Source organism: Azolla caroliniana, unplaced genomic scaffold (assembly GCF_043228905.1).
Source record: "Azolla caroliniana isolate FFs.n. ecotype wild unplaced genomic scaffold, voAzoCaro1.0.p SCAF_3, whole genome shotgun sequence".
Classification (NCBI taxonomy): domain Eukaryota; kingdom Viridiplantae; phylum Streptophyta; class Polypodiopsida; order Salviniales; family Salviniaceae; genus Azolla; species Azolla caroliniana.
This window is the reverse complement of record NW_028230438.1, coordinates 4,870,040-4,889,162: the sequence shown is the minus strand read 5'-3', so window position 1 is coordinate 4,889,162 and position 19,123 is coordinate 4,870,040. Positions and strand designations below refer to the sequence as shown.

The following is a 19,123-nucleotide window of genomic DNA, read 5'->3' as shown; positions in this document are numbered from 1 at the left end:
TTCGCGTCGCCTTGGAGGAATCCTCGATGGCGAACGTCCTCTTTAGCTCTTCTTCAAACGTCTCCCATGTCGGATTTTGTTGTCGTAGCCCATGGATGCTTGCTTGAAGACCGTCGGTCGCCACCCGGTTGAAGGACGTCACTTGCAGTCCTTCCGATATTCCGCACCGTAGCATCTCCGCCTTGTAGTCCCGAAGATACCGCGACACGTCTTTCCCGTTGAATTGCCCGTTTCGTTGCACGAGCCGCTCCACTGATGCCGCTATCTCCGACATCGCGCGTTGTTCTTGTAGCATGCGCTCGAACATCATCATCATGTTGCTAGCCTCCGGTTGATTTTCCATCTCCTTGCTACCCGGTTTTCACGTCGGGTTCACCAACTGTGTCGTGCCTTTCGGCTTCGGATCGTTGCGTGAGTCGGGTGGGAACCGCCGAGGTTTTGGACTAGGAGGAAGAGGAACACAACTTAAGGCTAGTTATGAATAGTAGAAAGAGAAGTAAGATAGCAATCTCGTGAATCCCACGAGTTTAGTGTTTTTAAAACAATATTTAGATTATAAGAGTAATTTTAGATGGCAAAATTCGTGAATCCCACGAATATATTAGATTGATCAATCCTTGTATATTAATCAACAACCTTATACATATTTCTCTCCTCCTTATATAAAGATGGAAGAGGCTAAGCATGGCTTCATGCTTTTTCACCAAAAGTGTCCATGCACACTAAATGTGCATGTGATGCTTTGTCATTTCCTAATTATAGGGCTCATGCACGCTAGATGTGCATGAGTCACTTTTAATGTCACGTGTAAATAAAATATTCACACCCTAAAGAATACATGATTTTTACCTTTAAATATAGGTATGTGTAAATAAAGGTCTTATATGTATTAAATCTATATGTATAACACTAAAGATAAGTTATTACAATGGTAAAGTTGGGGTTTATCTATGTGGAGGTGTAGGGTTTGAATCCTGCCCTATGCACGTGATAAATATTTTGATATATTATTTATTTATTTATATGTATCTAAAATCGGATATATTATTTTATGGTTTTCACGTAGTGTGTGGAATACACTACGACACCGGTAAGAAGGTGTTATGGGCATGACCATATAATATCCCGTGGTAAGAATTTACCGTAGTATTCTATACACTTATCCACGTGTATAGAATATTACGGTAAATTCTTACCACGGGATATTATATGGTCATGCCCATAACAGAAGGATTCGGTAAGAACCGGATAAAGAAAACCGGCGAGAACCGGATGAAGCAGAACCGGCAAGAGCCGGATGAAGAATGCCAGTGAGAGTCTCTCACCAGATGAAGAGACATATTTGTAAATAGAAGAAAGTATAAAATTATATATTACATGCATAGGGCAAGAATCGAACCTTACACCTCCATGTTAATAATGTTAAGCCTTATCATTATACTAGTGTATTATGAATTTTAAAGTTATACTAAACTTTATCCCATGTAAAATTTCTAGACATGCATGGTACAAAAAGTTATTCATGCATAGACACTCGAGTTAAAAAGAAAAGATGAGATGGAAAGCTAATCATGCACATGCAGTGTGCATGAAAACTAAAGATAGGAAAATCATGATGCTTGCATGTGATAAACTTAGACTCTTCCAACACTATATAAGGAAGAGAGAAAGATGTATAGAGGTTGTTGATTATTTTTACAAGGGTTGATTAATATAATATAATCCTGGGATCCACGAGTTTGCTAACTATTTTTCTCTCTTAATTTGAGTACTCACTAATACACTATACTCGTGGGATTCACGAGTTTTTCATATCTTTCTTCCTTACAATATATTTCACATTCTTAATTGCCTTCGAATTTTCTTTCCTCCTAGTCCAAAACCCCAGCGGTTTCCACCCGAGTCACGCAACGATCCGGAGCCGTAAGGCACAACAACGGAAGATCTATCACTCATAATTCCAAATTTTTCCATACGGAAGCTATTCAACTCATAAACCATAATCTCTTATCAAAGCCAAAAAACCCTAATTTTCTATAGAATCCATATCTTAATTTCCTCTTATCTATTACTCTAGTAATCTCCATTAGCTAAACTTTTTGTAATCTCAATCTTGAGATTGATTGTAATCTTTCTTTCCCTTTATTAATGAAATTTGTGAATCTTTCTCATTTTGTATTAATTGTTTAATATAATCATATGAATCTGATATCTTCCGGTCGGAGGCCCCGGGGTCCTGCCTCAAGTTCACGTATCCTCGTCGTATTTTTGCGACAACGGTATGGAGTCCACAACCATGTAGCTAGTTGGCATCTCAATTTTTTCACCAAATAGTGTTCAGGCATTTCATCGGGTAGAATGAGACAACATCTATGAATGTTGAAGTAATGTCGGAAATGTTCTTTATCGAGAATCAACATATTGTCGGCATTATAATCTGGCCAAGTGTCCCAAAAATTAGAAAGTTATTTGAATCTTGCAACATCATTCTGCTCACAATTCTCTCATGTCCACTGACCCTTGAAATGTTGTCGCCACTTTGGGAAGAATCTTTCTACACACTTCCACACATCTGTACGTGGTTTTTCGCTCCAAATAAACAAATCAAAATATTGCACAACCCACTCCAGAAATTGATTTGCGTCCTTCCTTGGTGTCATATATCGCACACTCATCAGGACTTTATCAAGCTCCAAGATCAAGGCTCTTCTTTCGACTTCTAATGGTTTAGGTTTCCATTCCTGTAACTGAGCCTTTGTTACACCAATTACTGGTAGCACACGATCAAGGTCAATCAACTCAGGTTTTGTCGGCACAATTGGTGTCATTTTCCTCTTCAAACCCCTGGTCAACTGTGTTGGGCCTGGCTTCACATTCTGGTGCTCTTGTGTTGTCAACTTAGTCATTGGCTCAGTGCATGTAGATATTGATCTGGTCGATATTAGCCCACTGGCATCACATGCTGCATCTACATGCAAAATCAGATCATCTGTGCAACATGCTTGATCAACTTGCGTGACCAGATGATTTGTGTCAGTTGCTACATCTACTTTCAAGATGTGGCCCTCTAAACACGCAGCAACATAAATAGTTTCCACACTGTCATCGACCTTAGGAGCAATAGATTCAAACCCTTTAGACTCTGCAACATTAGAAAACACCAACATATTCACACTCAAGTAACTAACAGTCTCACAAAACAACATAATGAACATGAAATATTTTCCATCATAGAAACATGAACATAATTATCTTGGAGAAACATCATAGAGTTGCATTACATAATGTGGATCAAGCAACAACCAATCTGAGGTTTTACTTGTCCAAATAGATAATAGTAAAACATCATAAAACCCTAGGAAAATCGCTAACAATCATATCCCACTAATAAGTATTTCACTCCAATTCAAGAGCCCCTTAACTGAGTAACTGGTCTTGTCCCCGATCGTGGCCCCTTCTTCACCCTTTTTCTAGCTTGTTGTCCATTTAGCCTTGCTTCTTTGACCCATTACGCAAGTGTGTCCTCCTTCGACAACCTTTCCATCACCTCAGCAGCGGCTTGCAGGTTAGCCGCGTCTTGCACTAGCTTTTCCAGTACAATGAGATCTGTTTGGACATTATCAATAGTTGGGCTTAGTGGGGTGGAATCAAGGTTTTGGGATTCGAAGAAATATTGCATCAAGTGTTCAAAAACACTATTGTTGTGAACCTCATATTTGTATGTTGTTTCCAATATTTCATGGCTTTACACATCGTTGCCTAATTCATTACCATCTTCCAAAAGAATAGGGTGGAGCTAATCTGAAGGAGATGTGATAGCAGGACTCTTACTTTCAGCCACGTTGCCAAGTATCTCCTCATCGGTTGCAACGTCATCAACACCAAACAGGTCATGCGCCCTCCTTAATCCACAAGATTCTACAACAACATGGTCGCTAATTAGCTACATCTTAGCTAACTAGCTATTCTTTAAGACTATGACATTGAGCTAATTAGCTACTTCGCTTAGGTATGGTACTAGCTAATTAGCTACTCAACTAAAGTATAGTACTAGCTAGTTAGCCACTATATCTAAAGTATGGTAGTAGCTAATTAGCTACTATATTAAACTATGGTAATAGCTAATTAGCTACCACTTAGCTAATTAGCTACTCAACTAAAGTTTGATAATAGCTATTTAGCTACCACTTAGCTAATTAGCTACTATACTAAACTATTTAGCTACCACTTTGCTAATTAGCTACTCAACTAAAGTTTGATAATAGCTATTTAGCTACCACTTAGCTAATTAGCTACTATACTAAACTATTTAGCTACCACTTTGCTAATTAGCTACTCAACTAAAGTTTGATAATAGCTATTTAGCTACCACTTAGCTAATTAGCTACTCAACGAAAGTTTGATAATAGCTATTTAGCTACCACTTACCTAATTAGCTACTCAACGAAAGTTTGATAATAACTATTTAGCTACCACTTACCTAATTAGCTACTCAACGAAAGTTTGATAATAACTATTTAGCTACCACTTACCTAATTAGCTACTCAGCTAAAGTATGGTAGTCGCTAATTAGCTACCACTTAGCTAATTAGCTACTGTACTAAACTATTTAGCTACCACTTTGCTAATTAGCTATTGTACTAAACTATGGTAGTACCTAATTAGCTACCACTTAGCTAATTAGCTAATTAGCTAAAGTATGGTAGTCACTAATTAGCAAAGCGGTAGCTAATTAGCTACTGTACTAAACTATGGTAGTAGCTAATTAGCTACCGCTTTGCTAATTAGCTACTATATTAAACTATGGTAGTCGCTAATTACCTACCTCTCAACTAATTAGCTATCGTACAAAACTATGGTAGTAGCTAATTAGCTACCTAGCTATTGTATTAAACTATGGTAGTAGCTAATTAGCTACCACTTAGCTAATTAGCTACTGCACTAAACTATGATAGTAGCTAATTAGCTACCACTTAGCTAAGTAGTTACTGCACTAAACTATGGTAGTAGTTAATTAGCTACCACTTAGCTAATTAGCTAATGTACTATACTATGGTAGTAGCTAATTAGCTGCTTGTTGAGCGGCAAGCTCAACCAGATCTGGATCGGCTGAAATAGCCTGAGTCGGATCGGCATCCGGTGAGCTGGGGAGCCGGTTAGCCGGATCCAGCAGTAATCAGAAGCCTAGTAGCAGCCTAGATTGCTAGGTAGTTAATGACTCGTAGTTAGTGTCAGACGCTCGTGTAAGCATTGAAGTACACCGTACTTCTATCAGTCCTCTTAGGACTTGTATAAATAGTGTTGTTGAAGCACGTTGTATATGCAGAGAACTATTATTGTTTTGTAAGAGATATTTTAACGTTCTGCTCATTCTCTGTCTCTCCCGCGTATACTCTCTGTTAATTTCTCACTCTCTCTTTGTCTGTTGCTATCTGGCTGAGCCAGTTTGTCTGACACTTCCGCACCTTCGTTTTATTACATGGTATTAGAGCGCGAGGGCTGAGAACCTCTGCAGCCGGCATCAGCATCTGAAGACAAACCCTAAGACCCGGTAAGAACAAAAAGAGAAGTGATGGACAGAGGAATGACTAGCTCACTCCCAGTGGAGAAGCTCGACAGATCCAACTACGCATCTTGGTCATATAAGATGCACCAGTACCTGCTTGGGCATGGTTACTGGAGCTATGTCGACGGAGCTAACGACATAGCATGTCGAATACGAGTGTATAATGGCCGTATTCACAATGTCCCTTTAGATAGCCCAAGTTTGGGCTATTTCTGTAAATAGCGTAAAGGGCAGTTGCCCTAGGATAGTCACTATATATAGTGACTTTGTAACCTTTAGTAAAGGTGGTCATTTGTAATTGTTGCTATTAAGAAATAAAACGTTTCTTTGTGCCTATCTCTCTATCTATCTATCTGTGTATCTTGTTCCTCTTCATACAGAGGTCCCTCAACATCATAGATGTTGTTTGCTCTTCCGCACTGACGACCTTGTCCCAACATTTGGTATCAGAGCATTGGAGGTTCTTCAACCTGTTGGCGGCCGTCATAGTACACCACACAACATTATGTTTCTGTTTTTCCTTGAAGAACAGAGAAGAAAGAAGACAAAGAAGAAGTTTGCATCTCACTATGTTAAATACTAATTGGAGTAAGCGAACCCGTTGTACTCTGTTCCTGTGATTGTAACCACTTGAGATTGGTCTCCAGGCAACAACCAAATTCGTGCTTCATTCGGTTGATTGACATTCGGGAGGATCAGTTGGATCCGTCCCTCTCATCGTTGTAGTCATCCGAAGTAGAATCGACCTAAACAATCGGTTTCTTGTGATCGGTATTCGGCATACAATCGGAAGCTAACCGGAGTCACTCCAAGAAGGTTCAACAAACAAGTATCCAAAACCAAACCGACTCAGGTTCAAGACCGACTAGAATGATATCGAGTGAGCCAACCGGCTGTACCCCACTAAGGTTCCTAGTCAACTCGGAACAGTGTCTTACCAACCAACCGAAACCGAATCAGATGGCATCAACATCCAGCTCATCGGAGGTGAGTCTAAGGAGGTTCGACGGTTCGAACTTCAACTTCTGGAAGGAACAAATGCAGGACTATCTCATGCTCGACAGCTTTTGAACTTTGGAAAACATTGTCGGAAACTTATGAAAAGAAGGTTGTCGCAACGAAGATGTATCTGATTCGGTGCCTCTACAACTTGCGGATGAAATAATCCGATTCGGTTCAGGCACACCTCAACGAGTACGAAAGCCTAAGCTCCCAAATATCGTCTTAGGGGACGGCAATAGAGGATGAACTCAGAGCAATGATACTCATGAGTAGTCTCCCCTCTTCTTGGGAAACTTTCGTCACAACTGTGTGCAATGCTTCAACAACTGCCATTAAGTACTCCGAAATCACGAACACAATCTTGACTGAAGTAGCTCGGAGAAAGTCTTTTGCCAAAGACTCGGCAGATGAAGGTTACGTAGTACAAGGTCGACTGACCAATCGAACAACTAGGGAAGAAATTTTTCCCGCCTGCCGAACAATCAGCAAAACCGGAGCAAGTCTTGGGACAACCGAATCTGCAACTACTGCAAGAAACCGGGACACATCAAAGCTGACTGTCAGGCACTCAAAGCAAAATCGACAAAGCTCAGAGAGCGGATCAGAAGAGTAGCCGCCATGAGGAGGTCAACTACGTCGGCTCTTCAACCAAAATTTTGATGACCAACCCGAACATATTGTCCATAGAGAACCCAGTCGAATCAGAAGTTCTGCTTACGACTAAGGAATCGAGCACATGGCTCCTAGACTCAGGCGCATCGTATCATGTGACACCTCACCGATCTCAGTTTTGGCAATACTCGGATCGGCACTCCGACTCAATTCGAGTCGGGAACTCGCAACACTGTCCCATAATCGGAATCGGCATCGTAGAGCTCAACCTTCCGGGTGGCTCTACACTCGTACTACACAACATCCGACACATTCTTGAGCTTTCAAGACCCTTGATCTCAGTCGGACAACTTGACAAAGCCGACATTCGTGCCAGGTTCTCATTAGGAGGGTGGACACTCCACAAACAAAACGTCCTTCTTGCTCGAGGACCAAAGGTACACTCTTTATACCCTTTATATGTCACACTCAAAGAGGGTGACTTATTTTTGGTTGATATCCCCGTGTCATCGTTATGGCACGGACGACTTGGACACCTTAGCAAGGTCGACATAACGCACCTATCCAGAGACGGTTACATCCCCAAGCTCTCCTTCTCAGATCACCAATTCTATGAGCATTGCCAGTATGGCAAACAGGTAGCCGCATCACACCCGACATCAGCACCAAAAGAATCGAGTCCCCTTGATTTGGTCCACTCGAACATCTGTGGCCCGATGCCACATAATTCTCTCTGCGGCGCTTCGTACTTCGTCAATTTTATTGACGACTCGACTCGGAAGGTGTGGGCTTACCCCATTAGAACCAAAGATCGGGTGTCCTTGATCTTCTTCGAATGGCTTGCAATGGTTGAAAACCAGACCGGTTGGAAACTAAAATGTCTCCAAATCGATAATGAAGGAGAATTCAAGCCTGACGAATTCGTCAAATTTTTCCGGGAACGCGGCATTCGACGTGAATATATGGCACCCTATAGTCCGGAGCAGAACGGCATTGCTGGACGCATGAATCGAACGATTCAAGAACGCATAGTATCCATGCTCCAACACTCTGTACTATCGAATGGCTTCTGGGCGCAGGCTCTACTTACGACAGTACACATAATAAATATGTCGCCAAGTAGACCTCTAGAACTTAAGCAGGAGGAGATGGACAGTTCGGCAGGTGAGATTGGCGGCAGCCGTGAGGATGGTCATCTCTGTTCTTGTTAGTTCTACCTCCTCATGTCCATATGAAAGATATGATATGTCTTTGATGGTTCTCAATCTTGGCGAGCTTAAGCAGATCACAAGACACCTTAAGACGGTGATGGTGATTTGAAGTTGAACAGAAGAAAAAAAGAAATGTGACGCAGAAAAAGAATCCAAACTCTAGATGCCTTCACTGTTTACTATTTCATCTCTTTGTTAGCGTGTTCGATGCAAAACGCAATTGAATCTCAGAACCTCAAAATAATTTCATTATCAATGAGACAAGACGGTTTTCATTGATTTTATGTGTATCGTCTTCGTCTCATGTTCGCATCATAAAGTCAAAAGTTCGGGGCATGTCTCTCGACTTTTACTGTGCAGTGCCGCTGTTAACTTTTCCTTTCCATGACTTTTGATTGGAATCAAAGGAAACATGGATAAGATGTTGGCCATCTATAAACAGGTTCGTGTATGTAAGTAGAGGATAAAAATGAACAACGGAAAAAGATTTGTTTCATATTTGTAGAATGAGGCCCAATAACACACATGTAAATAAGTGAATTAAAGAAGTTCTGTCATCTCAATACACAAACAATATTATGTGCCTTTTTATCATGAAAGTCTTCTCCTAGTGGCTATAGTATACATACACCATCCTTGATCATAAATACACAAACAATGGAATTTTTATAGTGTTTGCATTTTTGTTATACACATGTTTCCTTTTTGTACTGAAGCATTAATGGATAGTAGGTTTTCACGGAAATAGTTGATATAGATGACCAAGTCCGTTATCGTGAAGTGTGCATTGGCAAGTGTTGGGCCTCTATTTGTTTCATAAATAGAGATAGAGGGGTAGAAGGATGATGCTAATGGTGATACACACACATGAATGAACCCAACAAGTTTTTTAATTTATTTTTAAGAAGCGATTGCAATTAGTGAGGTCCTTTTTCTCCTCACTTCCTTAATCCAGATGATATCTCCCTAGTCTAGGCTTCCCAAAACGCCTTGCAAAACACCCTCACAAATGAGTTGTGTGGAGTTCAAAACATGCTCTTTACTTTTTTTTCCAAAATAAAGCTACTTTCCCATTAGTTAGGAAGGATTATTACAAGGAGACTATACAAGGAATCTTATACACAAAACGGGGAATCTCCCTCAAATCAAGATCAAGAAAATGAGACTACTTCGATGAAGGCTTTTAGGCATAGGTATCTACATTAGGTAGTCGGTTTGAAAAACTACATGCTCTTCACTTTTATTTTTCACGAGAGGCCCGTAAACAAAAAAAGAATGTGTACGGAATGAATGTGCTTGGTATGGATGCAGTTCCACAACAAGTGTCATTGCAATACGATACCATATTGCACTTTGAGATTTCCTTGAGGAGCAATTTAAGTGTGGATGTAGGAAATGTTTGAATTCTTATGCAAACAAGTGGATCATCATCAATCATATAAGAAATGCAAAGAAATAATCTCAAGGAATATTGGGAAAGTTTGTAAAGTTTAGAAGGTACTGAAATGATACAAATAATCTGAATTCTTGAAAAGTATTTGTTGAATGCTCCACTTTGTGAATTCCTTTCTCATCAAGATCATTCAAGGGATTTAGACCAATATTTATGACATTCTCAATGACAATAGGAGCCAATGGGTGTCAATCATTTGTAGCCACCTAGTGCAATCTTGACGAAATCCATATTTACAAATCTAACTCTTAATTAACGAAACAACTTTGCACTAATTAACTAATTCAAATGATGAAATCACAATGCTTCGAACATTTGTAACTGCACTAAGAAACTTAAAAACTCGGAAATAGTAAAATCTCAATTTCAGGTTCTGAAATTTCTAATTCAAGAAACCTAGCATGTCTTGCTGAAGAACCGATAAACTCTTCCTTCAGTCGAAATACTAGTTCTATAAAATTCCTTTTTGTTGGCCATGGATAGTTACAGTAGGGGGTTGCAGTCATCGTATGGCTCGAATGAATAGTGTTTGCAAGGATGCAGCAGCGTATCCGACTCTTGGGGATTATGCAGGTTCCTTGGGGATTATTCAAAAGGCGGGAATGAATAGTGGCAGATTGGGATTAAGCTTCTTCTAAAGGCAGATATTGTCTCACCTGGAAGTGATCCCTGGTTATTCAAAATCGAACCACCTATTGTAGCCATAGCAGTCTTCATAAGTCGTTTGGTCATCTTAATGGACGAAGATTACAACCATCTGAGGGAACTCCGTTAGTAGAAGCTGCACATCAGTTCCTGTGCTACACTTCCTCCGATTAGTGTTTTGCTGTCCATCTGCGTGCTCCAAGTAGGACATTCATCTATTTGGTCATTGTAGGCTTTGTGGCTTTTACATCTCTAAATACATCATATAGCACTAATATAATAAAGGATTCAACAAGTTTATATGTATGTATCTGCAAGATTTGTTTCTAATCTTTTATCTTTTTCCGTCCTTTTCCTCTTTGTTTGGCGTTAGTCTTTTATATTGCCAGTACAAACTAGAGGTTTTGTTCTATAAAAATAAACATATTATTTGATGTATTTCTTTTGTTTGTTAAAGAGACTGAGTGTTATGGCTATTTGTTTCTCAATACACGAAGTTTTAGATTTTTTGTGACCGTTCAGAGTGAATGTGTTCGGCAGCACGACTATGTTCCCAGAATTTTTGCTGCAAGAATGCCTGTCCTCAGTTTCTGTATAATATGTCTAGATCTTTAATGATTTATATACACTTCTTACATGTGTAAGTTGTCCTTGGCTAATTTTTCTGAACAAACGGTATTAACAATGTATAGTTGATTTATTTAGCTAAATATATCTAATCTCTTACAGGTAGATAAATTTGATCATTCCAATTTAGAACTTTTCTTATCTTTTGTGATTCTAACAGCATTTTGGTATCTTTTAGCCAAACTTCCTTGGTAAACGGTGTGTGTTATTCACAACTTGTGAGTGAGGATGTCAACACAATTGAATCTTTGCGTATGGTATACAACATAGTTATAACAATCAGTAAGCTCTCACTCTCTGCCATTTTGGCCTCTTTAAATGACATTAATGTACCTTTCTTTCGAATGCAAGTTAATATTTCAACATTTGGTTTATTGTGGCATTCCTTTTCTTGTACAAAAGATGTGTCTTTTGGTGCACTGTCGTTTTTCTGTTGATTTGAGTTTGTTTATTGGTCAGCTTCAGTTTTTCAAATTGTTGTGAGGGTATAGTTAAGGAAACATGAGTTTCATTCTTTTTGGGTTTTCACAGTTCATGTTACACTCAATAGAGGGATCAATTTAATTCCAATCCCCGTTCTTTGAAGAGGAGTTAACATAAGTGCTGAGCTAACAAGAATATATCGTATATTTCTTTGATTTAATAATTTATTTTTATTCGTTTTGATTTGTTATTCCCATAGGTGACATACAATGTAAGCTCTCGTTTGGTCTCATAGGCCATTTTGGCCTCTTAAATGACTGTTAAGATATTTTAAAGACATAACAAATTCCTTCTTACTTTCTCCCTTTTTCTTTATCATCATGAGTCTAAATAGTGTAAGAACATTTGGTACTATAGAACATTCCGTGGATTTAAACGTGTTTTTTATTTTCAGATTGGAGTTGTATCTTTCTTTCAGACATCTGTTGGAGTGGCCTCTGTTGAAGATTGTCAGTAACAGAAGTCTCATCTCATTTGATTCCACTAAAGATCATTCCCTCAGGCAAATAATTGTCAGGTGCGTGATATAGAATTTGATTTTTGTTATCAGATTGGACATGTATCTTTCTTTCAGACATCTGTTGGAATGGCCTCTGTTGAAGATTGTCAGTGACAGAAGTCACATCTCATTTGAGGCCACAAAAGATCATTCCCTCATGCAAATAATTGTCAGATGCGTGATAGAGAATGTGATTTTTGTTTTTAGATTGGACATGTATCTTTCTTTCAGACATCTGTTGGAATGGCCTCTGTTGAAGATTGTCAGTGACAGAAGTCACATCTCATTTGAGGCCACAAAAGATCATTCCCTCATGCAAATAATTGTCAGATGCGTGATAGAGAATGTGATTTTTGTTTTTAGATTGGACATGTATCTTTCTTTCAGACATCTGTTGGAATGGCCTCTATTGAAGATTGTCAGTGACAGAAGTCTCATCTCATTTGAGGCCACAAAAGATCATTCCCTCAGGCAAATAATTGTCACCTGCGTGACAGAGAATGTGATATTTGTTTTCAGAGTGGACATGTATCTTTCTTTCTCTCTTTATATTTCTCTTTCAGACGTCTGTTGGACTGGCCTCTTTTGATTATCTTCAGAGACAGAAGTCTGATCTCATCTCAGGCCACAAAAGATCATTCCCTCAAGCAAATGATTGTAAGATACGTGAAGGAGAAAATGAATTGTCCATTTCTTAGTTTGTTCTACAAGCTGAAACATCGTTGTTGGGTCACATAGGCCATTTTGGCCTCTTAGAGACTTTTGATATTATCTTTCTTCTCGATAAAACTATTGAGTCACGCAAAGAATATCATTTATTTAAATCAGAACATTGAATACATTCTAACCATTAAATGACCAATAAAAATATTAGGAATGACCTGGCATGTTTTCTCATTGGCCAAAGAAATTGGAGGAGAAAACGAGATAAGAAGAAAATATAAGGGAGGATACAGAGTAAAGAAGAAGAAACAGAGCAGAACGTGAAGAGTACCCATTTTCTGAATAGAGATTTGTGATCTGAAGAAAGAAGAGAGCCCCCAGTCTCAATTGGAACGTATACTTAGTTATCGTCAAAACTGGTGATATATGGCACAAAGCTTTTGATGTAATTTATTTCTTTATTTAATTGTCCTTTTGTTTCTCTCTAATGCTTTCGTATTTGAGTCCCGATCAAATTTTCATATTTTGAGTAGTTCTCGTACGCTTGATAGAATGTGTGTCCTTTCATAGTTGTATTTGGTTTAGATGGATTTGCGATGAATTCACAAATAGGTTTAGCCATGGATTATGCCGGCTTAAAGAAGGTAGGGTAGGTTTGGTTAAGTTATATGCTGTACTTTGCACAAGATAAATGAGGTTTTAAATAAGATATTCTTCAGGTTTGAAAATGGAACAACAAATTTGGTGAGGATATGATTTTTGAATGTAGATTTGGTTCATGTCAATATGGGGTTTCAAGCCATAATGTATGACTTTAGGTGGGTGGGCGCAAGTGTAGATGAGGTTTGAGTTGGGAGTTCACAGTGTTTTAGGTAGCTTTTTGGTAGGTATCCCACCTAAAACTTATGTCTTTCTTTATATAGTCGTATTGATCTAAGTTGCATCTATTGCACTAATGCTTTAATAACTTTCTCATAAATTAGTGGGATTCTGTACCCATTTTACTAAATTACTGAGCAGAGTGTCTTTACGATGGGGAAGTATTGTTTGGATCATATTTCAATTCTCGATCATTGCACTAAAGTATAGTATGTTTCCAATAATGAAGATTCTGGAGAAAAGAGAATTATTATTGGGTAAGTTTTTGCTGTTTCTGCATATAGATGCCCTAATTATCTTGTTCACTTATGTCCTATTCCTTTGCTTATCCAGAAATTAATTTGAACCTCTCATTGTTGATTTAAAGACATTTAAAGAGGCCTACACACAAGGAATGGGAGAGGAACTCTATATATGTAGCCATGGTTCAAGGATGGGAAGAGACCAAAATTACTTCTCCGGACAGTAATAGCAGAAACCAATGATTCATATTCCATCTTCCCCAATTCTACCAAGTACTTTGTGCCCTCTTCTCTAAAATAATTGGAATTCAGTCATGTCTAAAGTATAGATCAAGTGACTATCCATCCTGTTCTGTCTCACAGGGACTATTCACTCAGCGAATGCAAGATGTATTAGTCAACCATCTGGATTCATCCAAGAACATAAATATGATTTTAATGTCATCTAAATAATGGTTTGAATGTTTACACTTGGGTCTCAAAGCTTCCCTAACGAGTTTGTGGCACAAATTACACCCTTTTGTCAAACAGGGAAGGTAGAGTTGTGGATGGTATTGTCTGGCTTCTTTAGAAAGGGTGATCTCAAAATTTTGATACAGGAACAAGAAGGGTAATGTTCAATTAGCTCCCTCTCTGATTGCTGCATGTTAAATTAACATCAGGGATGCAAAAAGCAAGCTCAAGTCACAGACACTGTATTGGATTGAAGGTTTTATGTGAAGAGTTCTTCTTTTGTGGGATAGATTTCAAGGAAGATTATTTACAGGAGATTATTGCAAACAAGAAACCATAGAATGATCTCATCGTGTATCCATATATAAAAAGCCAAGGACTCGATCGAAACTTCAACTTGATGATAGTACGTTGCTTCCGTATTTCTTCCATAAACTCATAGGCTCGTTACCTCGATATCGTGATGAGTGAGAAAATGAGTACATCATGATTAAACCAGAGAAATTCGTGTTGTTTCCATAATAAATTAAGAACGGACACAGACATGTGAAACATTAAGAATTGCTTTTAATGACAACCAAATGTAATCACAGGTCTTCTGGGCAGCCACACTTATGCAGCACAATACATGGAGTAACATCAAATAATCTTCACAAACAAGAGTAACCTAAGTGTACTAGTGCATACATAGTAAGTCAGAGAGTATTAGCCTCCCCTTGGTAGAGCTTGGAAAGCCGTTAGCCTTATAACTCCTGTTAAATTTATCTCGTTAAAATGATACAACTCCTATCAAGAGAGAGATATTTGCTTCCTGCACATGCCTAGAAGAGACAAGTTGATTAGAAAATAACATATTGTATGCTTATTTCAAATCCACAAACAAGCTTGAGATTAGTCACAAAACCCAATATTTTAGATTTGGTGAAGGAAGTGCACACAGAAGTTTACAATAAAAGAAGACTTTCCAAACAAACAAGAGAATGTTATTAAGTCGAATAACCATCACACAATATGGTTCAACCTAACGGGAAAGGTGTTTTTCCTTTGTAGTGTGTCTGACATAACCATGCAACTTGAGTAATCCCAGGAGTTTGATTATAGATGGCACGTTGGAGACCAAACTTCTTAGCTATATTTTCATCTGTTAGACCTCCATTTTCTTTTAATATAGAGGCTAAGCACTTTTGCCACTCTTTGGAAGCACACTCTAATGTATTGAGAAATCTATCCTTTTCTAATTTCTTAGTATGTCTTTGTATCATAGGATATTTTTTTGGTAGTTTGATGTGACGTGTGCAATCAGGTACGAAAGACCTTACCAGAGGTGCCACGGAGGAAACACCGAGTCTTGTAGCTATAGTCAAATTACGAATGAAACCCTTGATATATGGAAGAGCACTTTCTAGAGTTTCTCTTTGAGAGTCTGACAAAGACGTCAGGGTGATACCAAATTGGTTTTCCACCGGGTGTATCAAATTTCTATCCTCACAGTATAATTGGATTCTCACAATTTTCCCTCTTAGTACTTGAGGCACCCATTTCAAAAGTCGCTCCACGGTGGATTTGAAATATTTAGTTGTAAGGAGGGCAATACAAGGGAGTTGTTTCTCTGCCTCATTTTCTAGAGCCATTTTCAATAGTTTGCGTGTAGATTTCTCAACATTGCTCATAACATCTTTCCTCATCAATTGAATTTCTTTATGCATTTCATCTAGCTTCTTGGTCAATTGTTCCATCTTATCATGTACCTTGAGGACCTCTTCATGAATGACATCCACCTTATGATGTAAACTTAAAATTGACCTTGCCAGAAACTTTATTGCCCCTTCTAATGTTTGACCTTCTTGCACCAAGCCATTTTCTTGCAAGCTCGTCATGATCACATTTTCACATGAACCTTGATATTCCCCAGATTCATTGACTTTATCATCATCCTCCAACAATTCACCCCTTACATCTATTGCAAGCCATTGTTTAAATGACCAGAGGACCTCCTCATAATACTCTAAACCCAAGAGATCAATTAAGTTATTTCTTAGAGAATGAGGCTTTAACTTAGTCATTTTCCAAACATACGATTCTTCCTTGCCTTGCTCGAGTTTATTCCAAAGTTCTTTCTTCAAATAAGTTATTTCTAGGCATTGACCTTCTCTATCTTGTGCCCTGGATGGATCGCATAAGCAATCGGGGCGGATGACGCTCTCGATCAATGTAACCCCTTGGACGCCACTAGGTTGTGCGCATATTTTGATCACGATGTTAATAATATGCTTTTGAACAAAAGCTAAGATACTCAGTGCATGCTTTTCATTATTAATATTTTGATGAGCCCGAACCAACACATCTATAACATGGTTCGATTTTGCTTGGCAGAATACGACGATGATCTCCATGTCTTGAAAAAATATGGATATAAAATCTTTGCCAAGTGTGACTTCGGCTTCATCCTGAGATTGGAAGATATTATTAAATAACACTTGAATCCGTGGAAACAATCCCGGAGTAAGAAAGGTGAGGGCTTTGTCCTTACATTTTAACCTTCTGCCCATATACACAAACATATCGTTATCATTATCTAAATAGCTTTCACACTTTGATGTCCATTGGAGTTGTTCCCCATCCACATCCTTGGACAATATGGCAGGAATAAAGATCTTATCTCCTCTGCTGTCGGGGACTTTACAACATAGGTGCATGGATTCCATCAATTGTACGAGCAATGAACCCTCCGCTTTAGATTTGGTAATGGATTCAAACTTCTCTTCCAGGACACGTTTAGGGATGTAGCCATTCCCAAATACAATAGTACCCTTCACTTTAGAATCTGCTTTAGAGTTTGGGTAATGAATGAGGGTGCCCATGATCTCATTGCAAAACCAATGGGGATCGAGAACGATGTGTTGGATTCCGTTTATGTATATGATGTTACCGGACTCGTTCAAGGTCATTGCTATTGCATTTAACTTTGCTTTATCACTGGTGGTATTGGAATGTTGAAGACCCATATGGCAGATTTCACTGAATTTCTCCCATGTAATGATTCGTTCATTTTTGTTTTCCAAATGCTTTGATAACTGTTTGCTTACCTGTGTGCAGATGTCGTAGAGCTGAATACCTTGGAGTATATCTTTGGCATTGCTGAAGACAGATTCTGCTACAGCTTTGACAGCGTCATTCTTCCTAGCATCCACATGGAAAGGAGGTTGGAGGATATCAATCACCCTTCTAAAATTTGATCGAAGTGAATCAATGGAATGTAAGAGAGCGCTGGTAACAAACTCCATTTGATCGGCTCGTGTGAATACCACGATCACTCTGAGGGGGATGATGGACTGACGGCTTTTGGAGGCGAGGAACCGAAGCCAATACCTGAAGCTTGTTGTGAAGTCAGTCTCTTTTTTCTCTGCTCCTCTGTAGCTATTTTCGCTATCCATGGGGCTCCACACGAACATGAACATGGATGGGAACTGATAAGAGCTGGTTCCTATGTCTGGGAACATGCAGTCGTGGAATGCGTGGAACTCTTGCTGGCCTGCCATGTCCCACAATGTCACTCTAATTCCCTCTTTTTTGATGGTTTGCACCTCGATTCCTTTTGTTCGTTCTCCAGTAAACAGGGTGGTCAACAGGGCTCTCGCCCGATCCCTCTTTCGCCCATAGATGGAACGCATGGTGGATACAAGGGTAGTCTTTCCTGCGCCAAACAAAATGCGGTGTAAGTGTTAGTTAGTGGTTATCCTCATCAATCTATTTTGTTTGAATTTCCATATTTGAGTGAGTGTGGTCATTCATGGTTTTACCTGCGAATGGATCTCCGCAGATGAACAATCGGATGGACGTCGCAGGCACTCGTTTCAAGTCTGATCCCAACATGTAATTGCGTTGGTTCCTCCACACCTGCGCATCGATGGCAGGGTCAAATCTAGATAAATTAAGGAAAGGAAGGCCGGAGCGAGAAAGTGCATCCATCACCGCAGCAGCACTAGATGGGCTTAAAAGAAACCCTCTGCTTTCTAATTGAAGGCTGTATAATTGAGGAGGAGATGAAGGGAGGGTGCTTCCAGCTGTCTCCGTCCCCTTCTTTGGCGGTGCTAACTGATCCATGAAATCCATGAACTCCTCCTCTTTCAGTCTACTGTCGTCCTCTGGCATATGTAGAGAGAGCTCTTTGAGCTGTGACCAGTGGCGCAGGAAACCAGTGGTCCTTCTCCGGTCAATGGGTAAGCTATGTATGTGCAGTCTTTCGAGAGAGGCTGCGAGGGGTGAATGCGAGGGATGAAGCTCCGCCAATTTCACCATAAACTCTTCATCGGAAGATACTTCCACACAGTGAAGGTGGAGGGATGTGAGGGAGGTGAAGTCGCTTAACACGTCGATGCACTCATCCCTAATCATCATATACTTAAGGGAGAGATGTTTGAGGCGTTTATTTTTCTTGAGGGCACTCAGAAGACCATGAGCATCCCTGCATTTACATGAGCTGATGAGGAGGCTGCTGGGGCCTGCATCACGATCTGCAGCGAGAGAGAGAGCCTCCACCCAACACCTTTCCTCCTCTTCGCTGAGTTCCAAATTATACAGTAAGAGATGGACAGCTCCGCCGGTGAGATTGGCGGCAGCCGTGAGGATGGCCATCCGTTGTGAGGGTGTGGCATCTCCCAAATCCAACATCATGTCGCTGCTCCCCCATTCCATAGCTCCACGTTCTTCATCAGGCCCATATGATTGATAACCAATTATCCACGAGTCACCTTCATTCGGCAACACTAGGAAGAGGTTCTCAACATT

The 19,123-nt window shown here is 39.5% G+C and overlaps 2 protein-coding genes across 4 annotated transcripts in view; both read right to left on the bottom strand.

Annotated features, from left to right (window-relative positions):
• Positions 1 to 19,123, bottom strand: part of LOC147865972 (protein TORNADO 1-like) — a 91,611-nt gene that overhangs the window by 41,867 nt on the left and 30,621 nt on the right. The gene's annotated exons all lie outside the window — the stretch shown is intronic.
• The window catches only part of LOC147865970 (protein TORNADO 1-like), a 135,947-nt gene continuing 131,998 nt past the window's right edge, over positions 15,175 to 19,123 (bottom strand). Inside the window, exons 3-4 of one of the 3 annotated variants that reach the window (XM_087316311.1) lie at positions 18,136 to 18,389; positions 15,175 to 18,029 (exon numbers count right to left, since the gene is read on the bottom strand). In XM_087316311.1, coding sequence (XP_087172437.1) covers positions 15,352 to 18,029; positions 18,136 to 18,389 — 2,932 coding nt within the window. In that variant the 3' untranslated portion in view covers positions 15,175 to 15,351. Of the gene's footprint in view, positions 18,030 to 18,135; positions 18,850 to 19,123 lie in introns of all 3 variants that reach the window. The other 2 variants (XM_087316313.1, XM_087316314.1) reach the window with 2 other exon arrangements.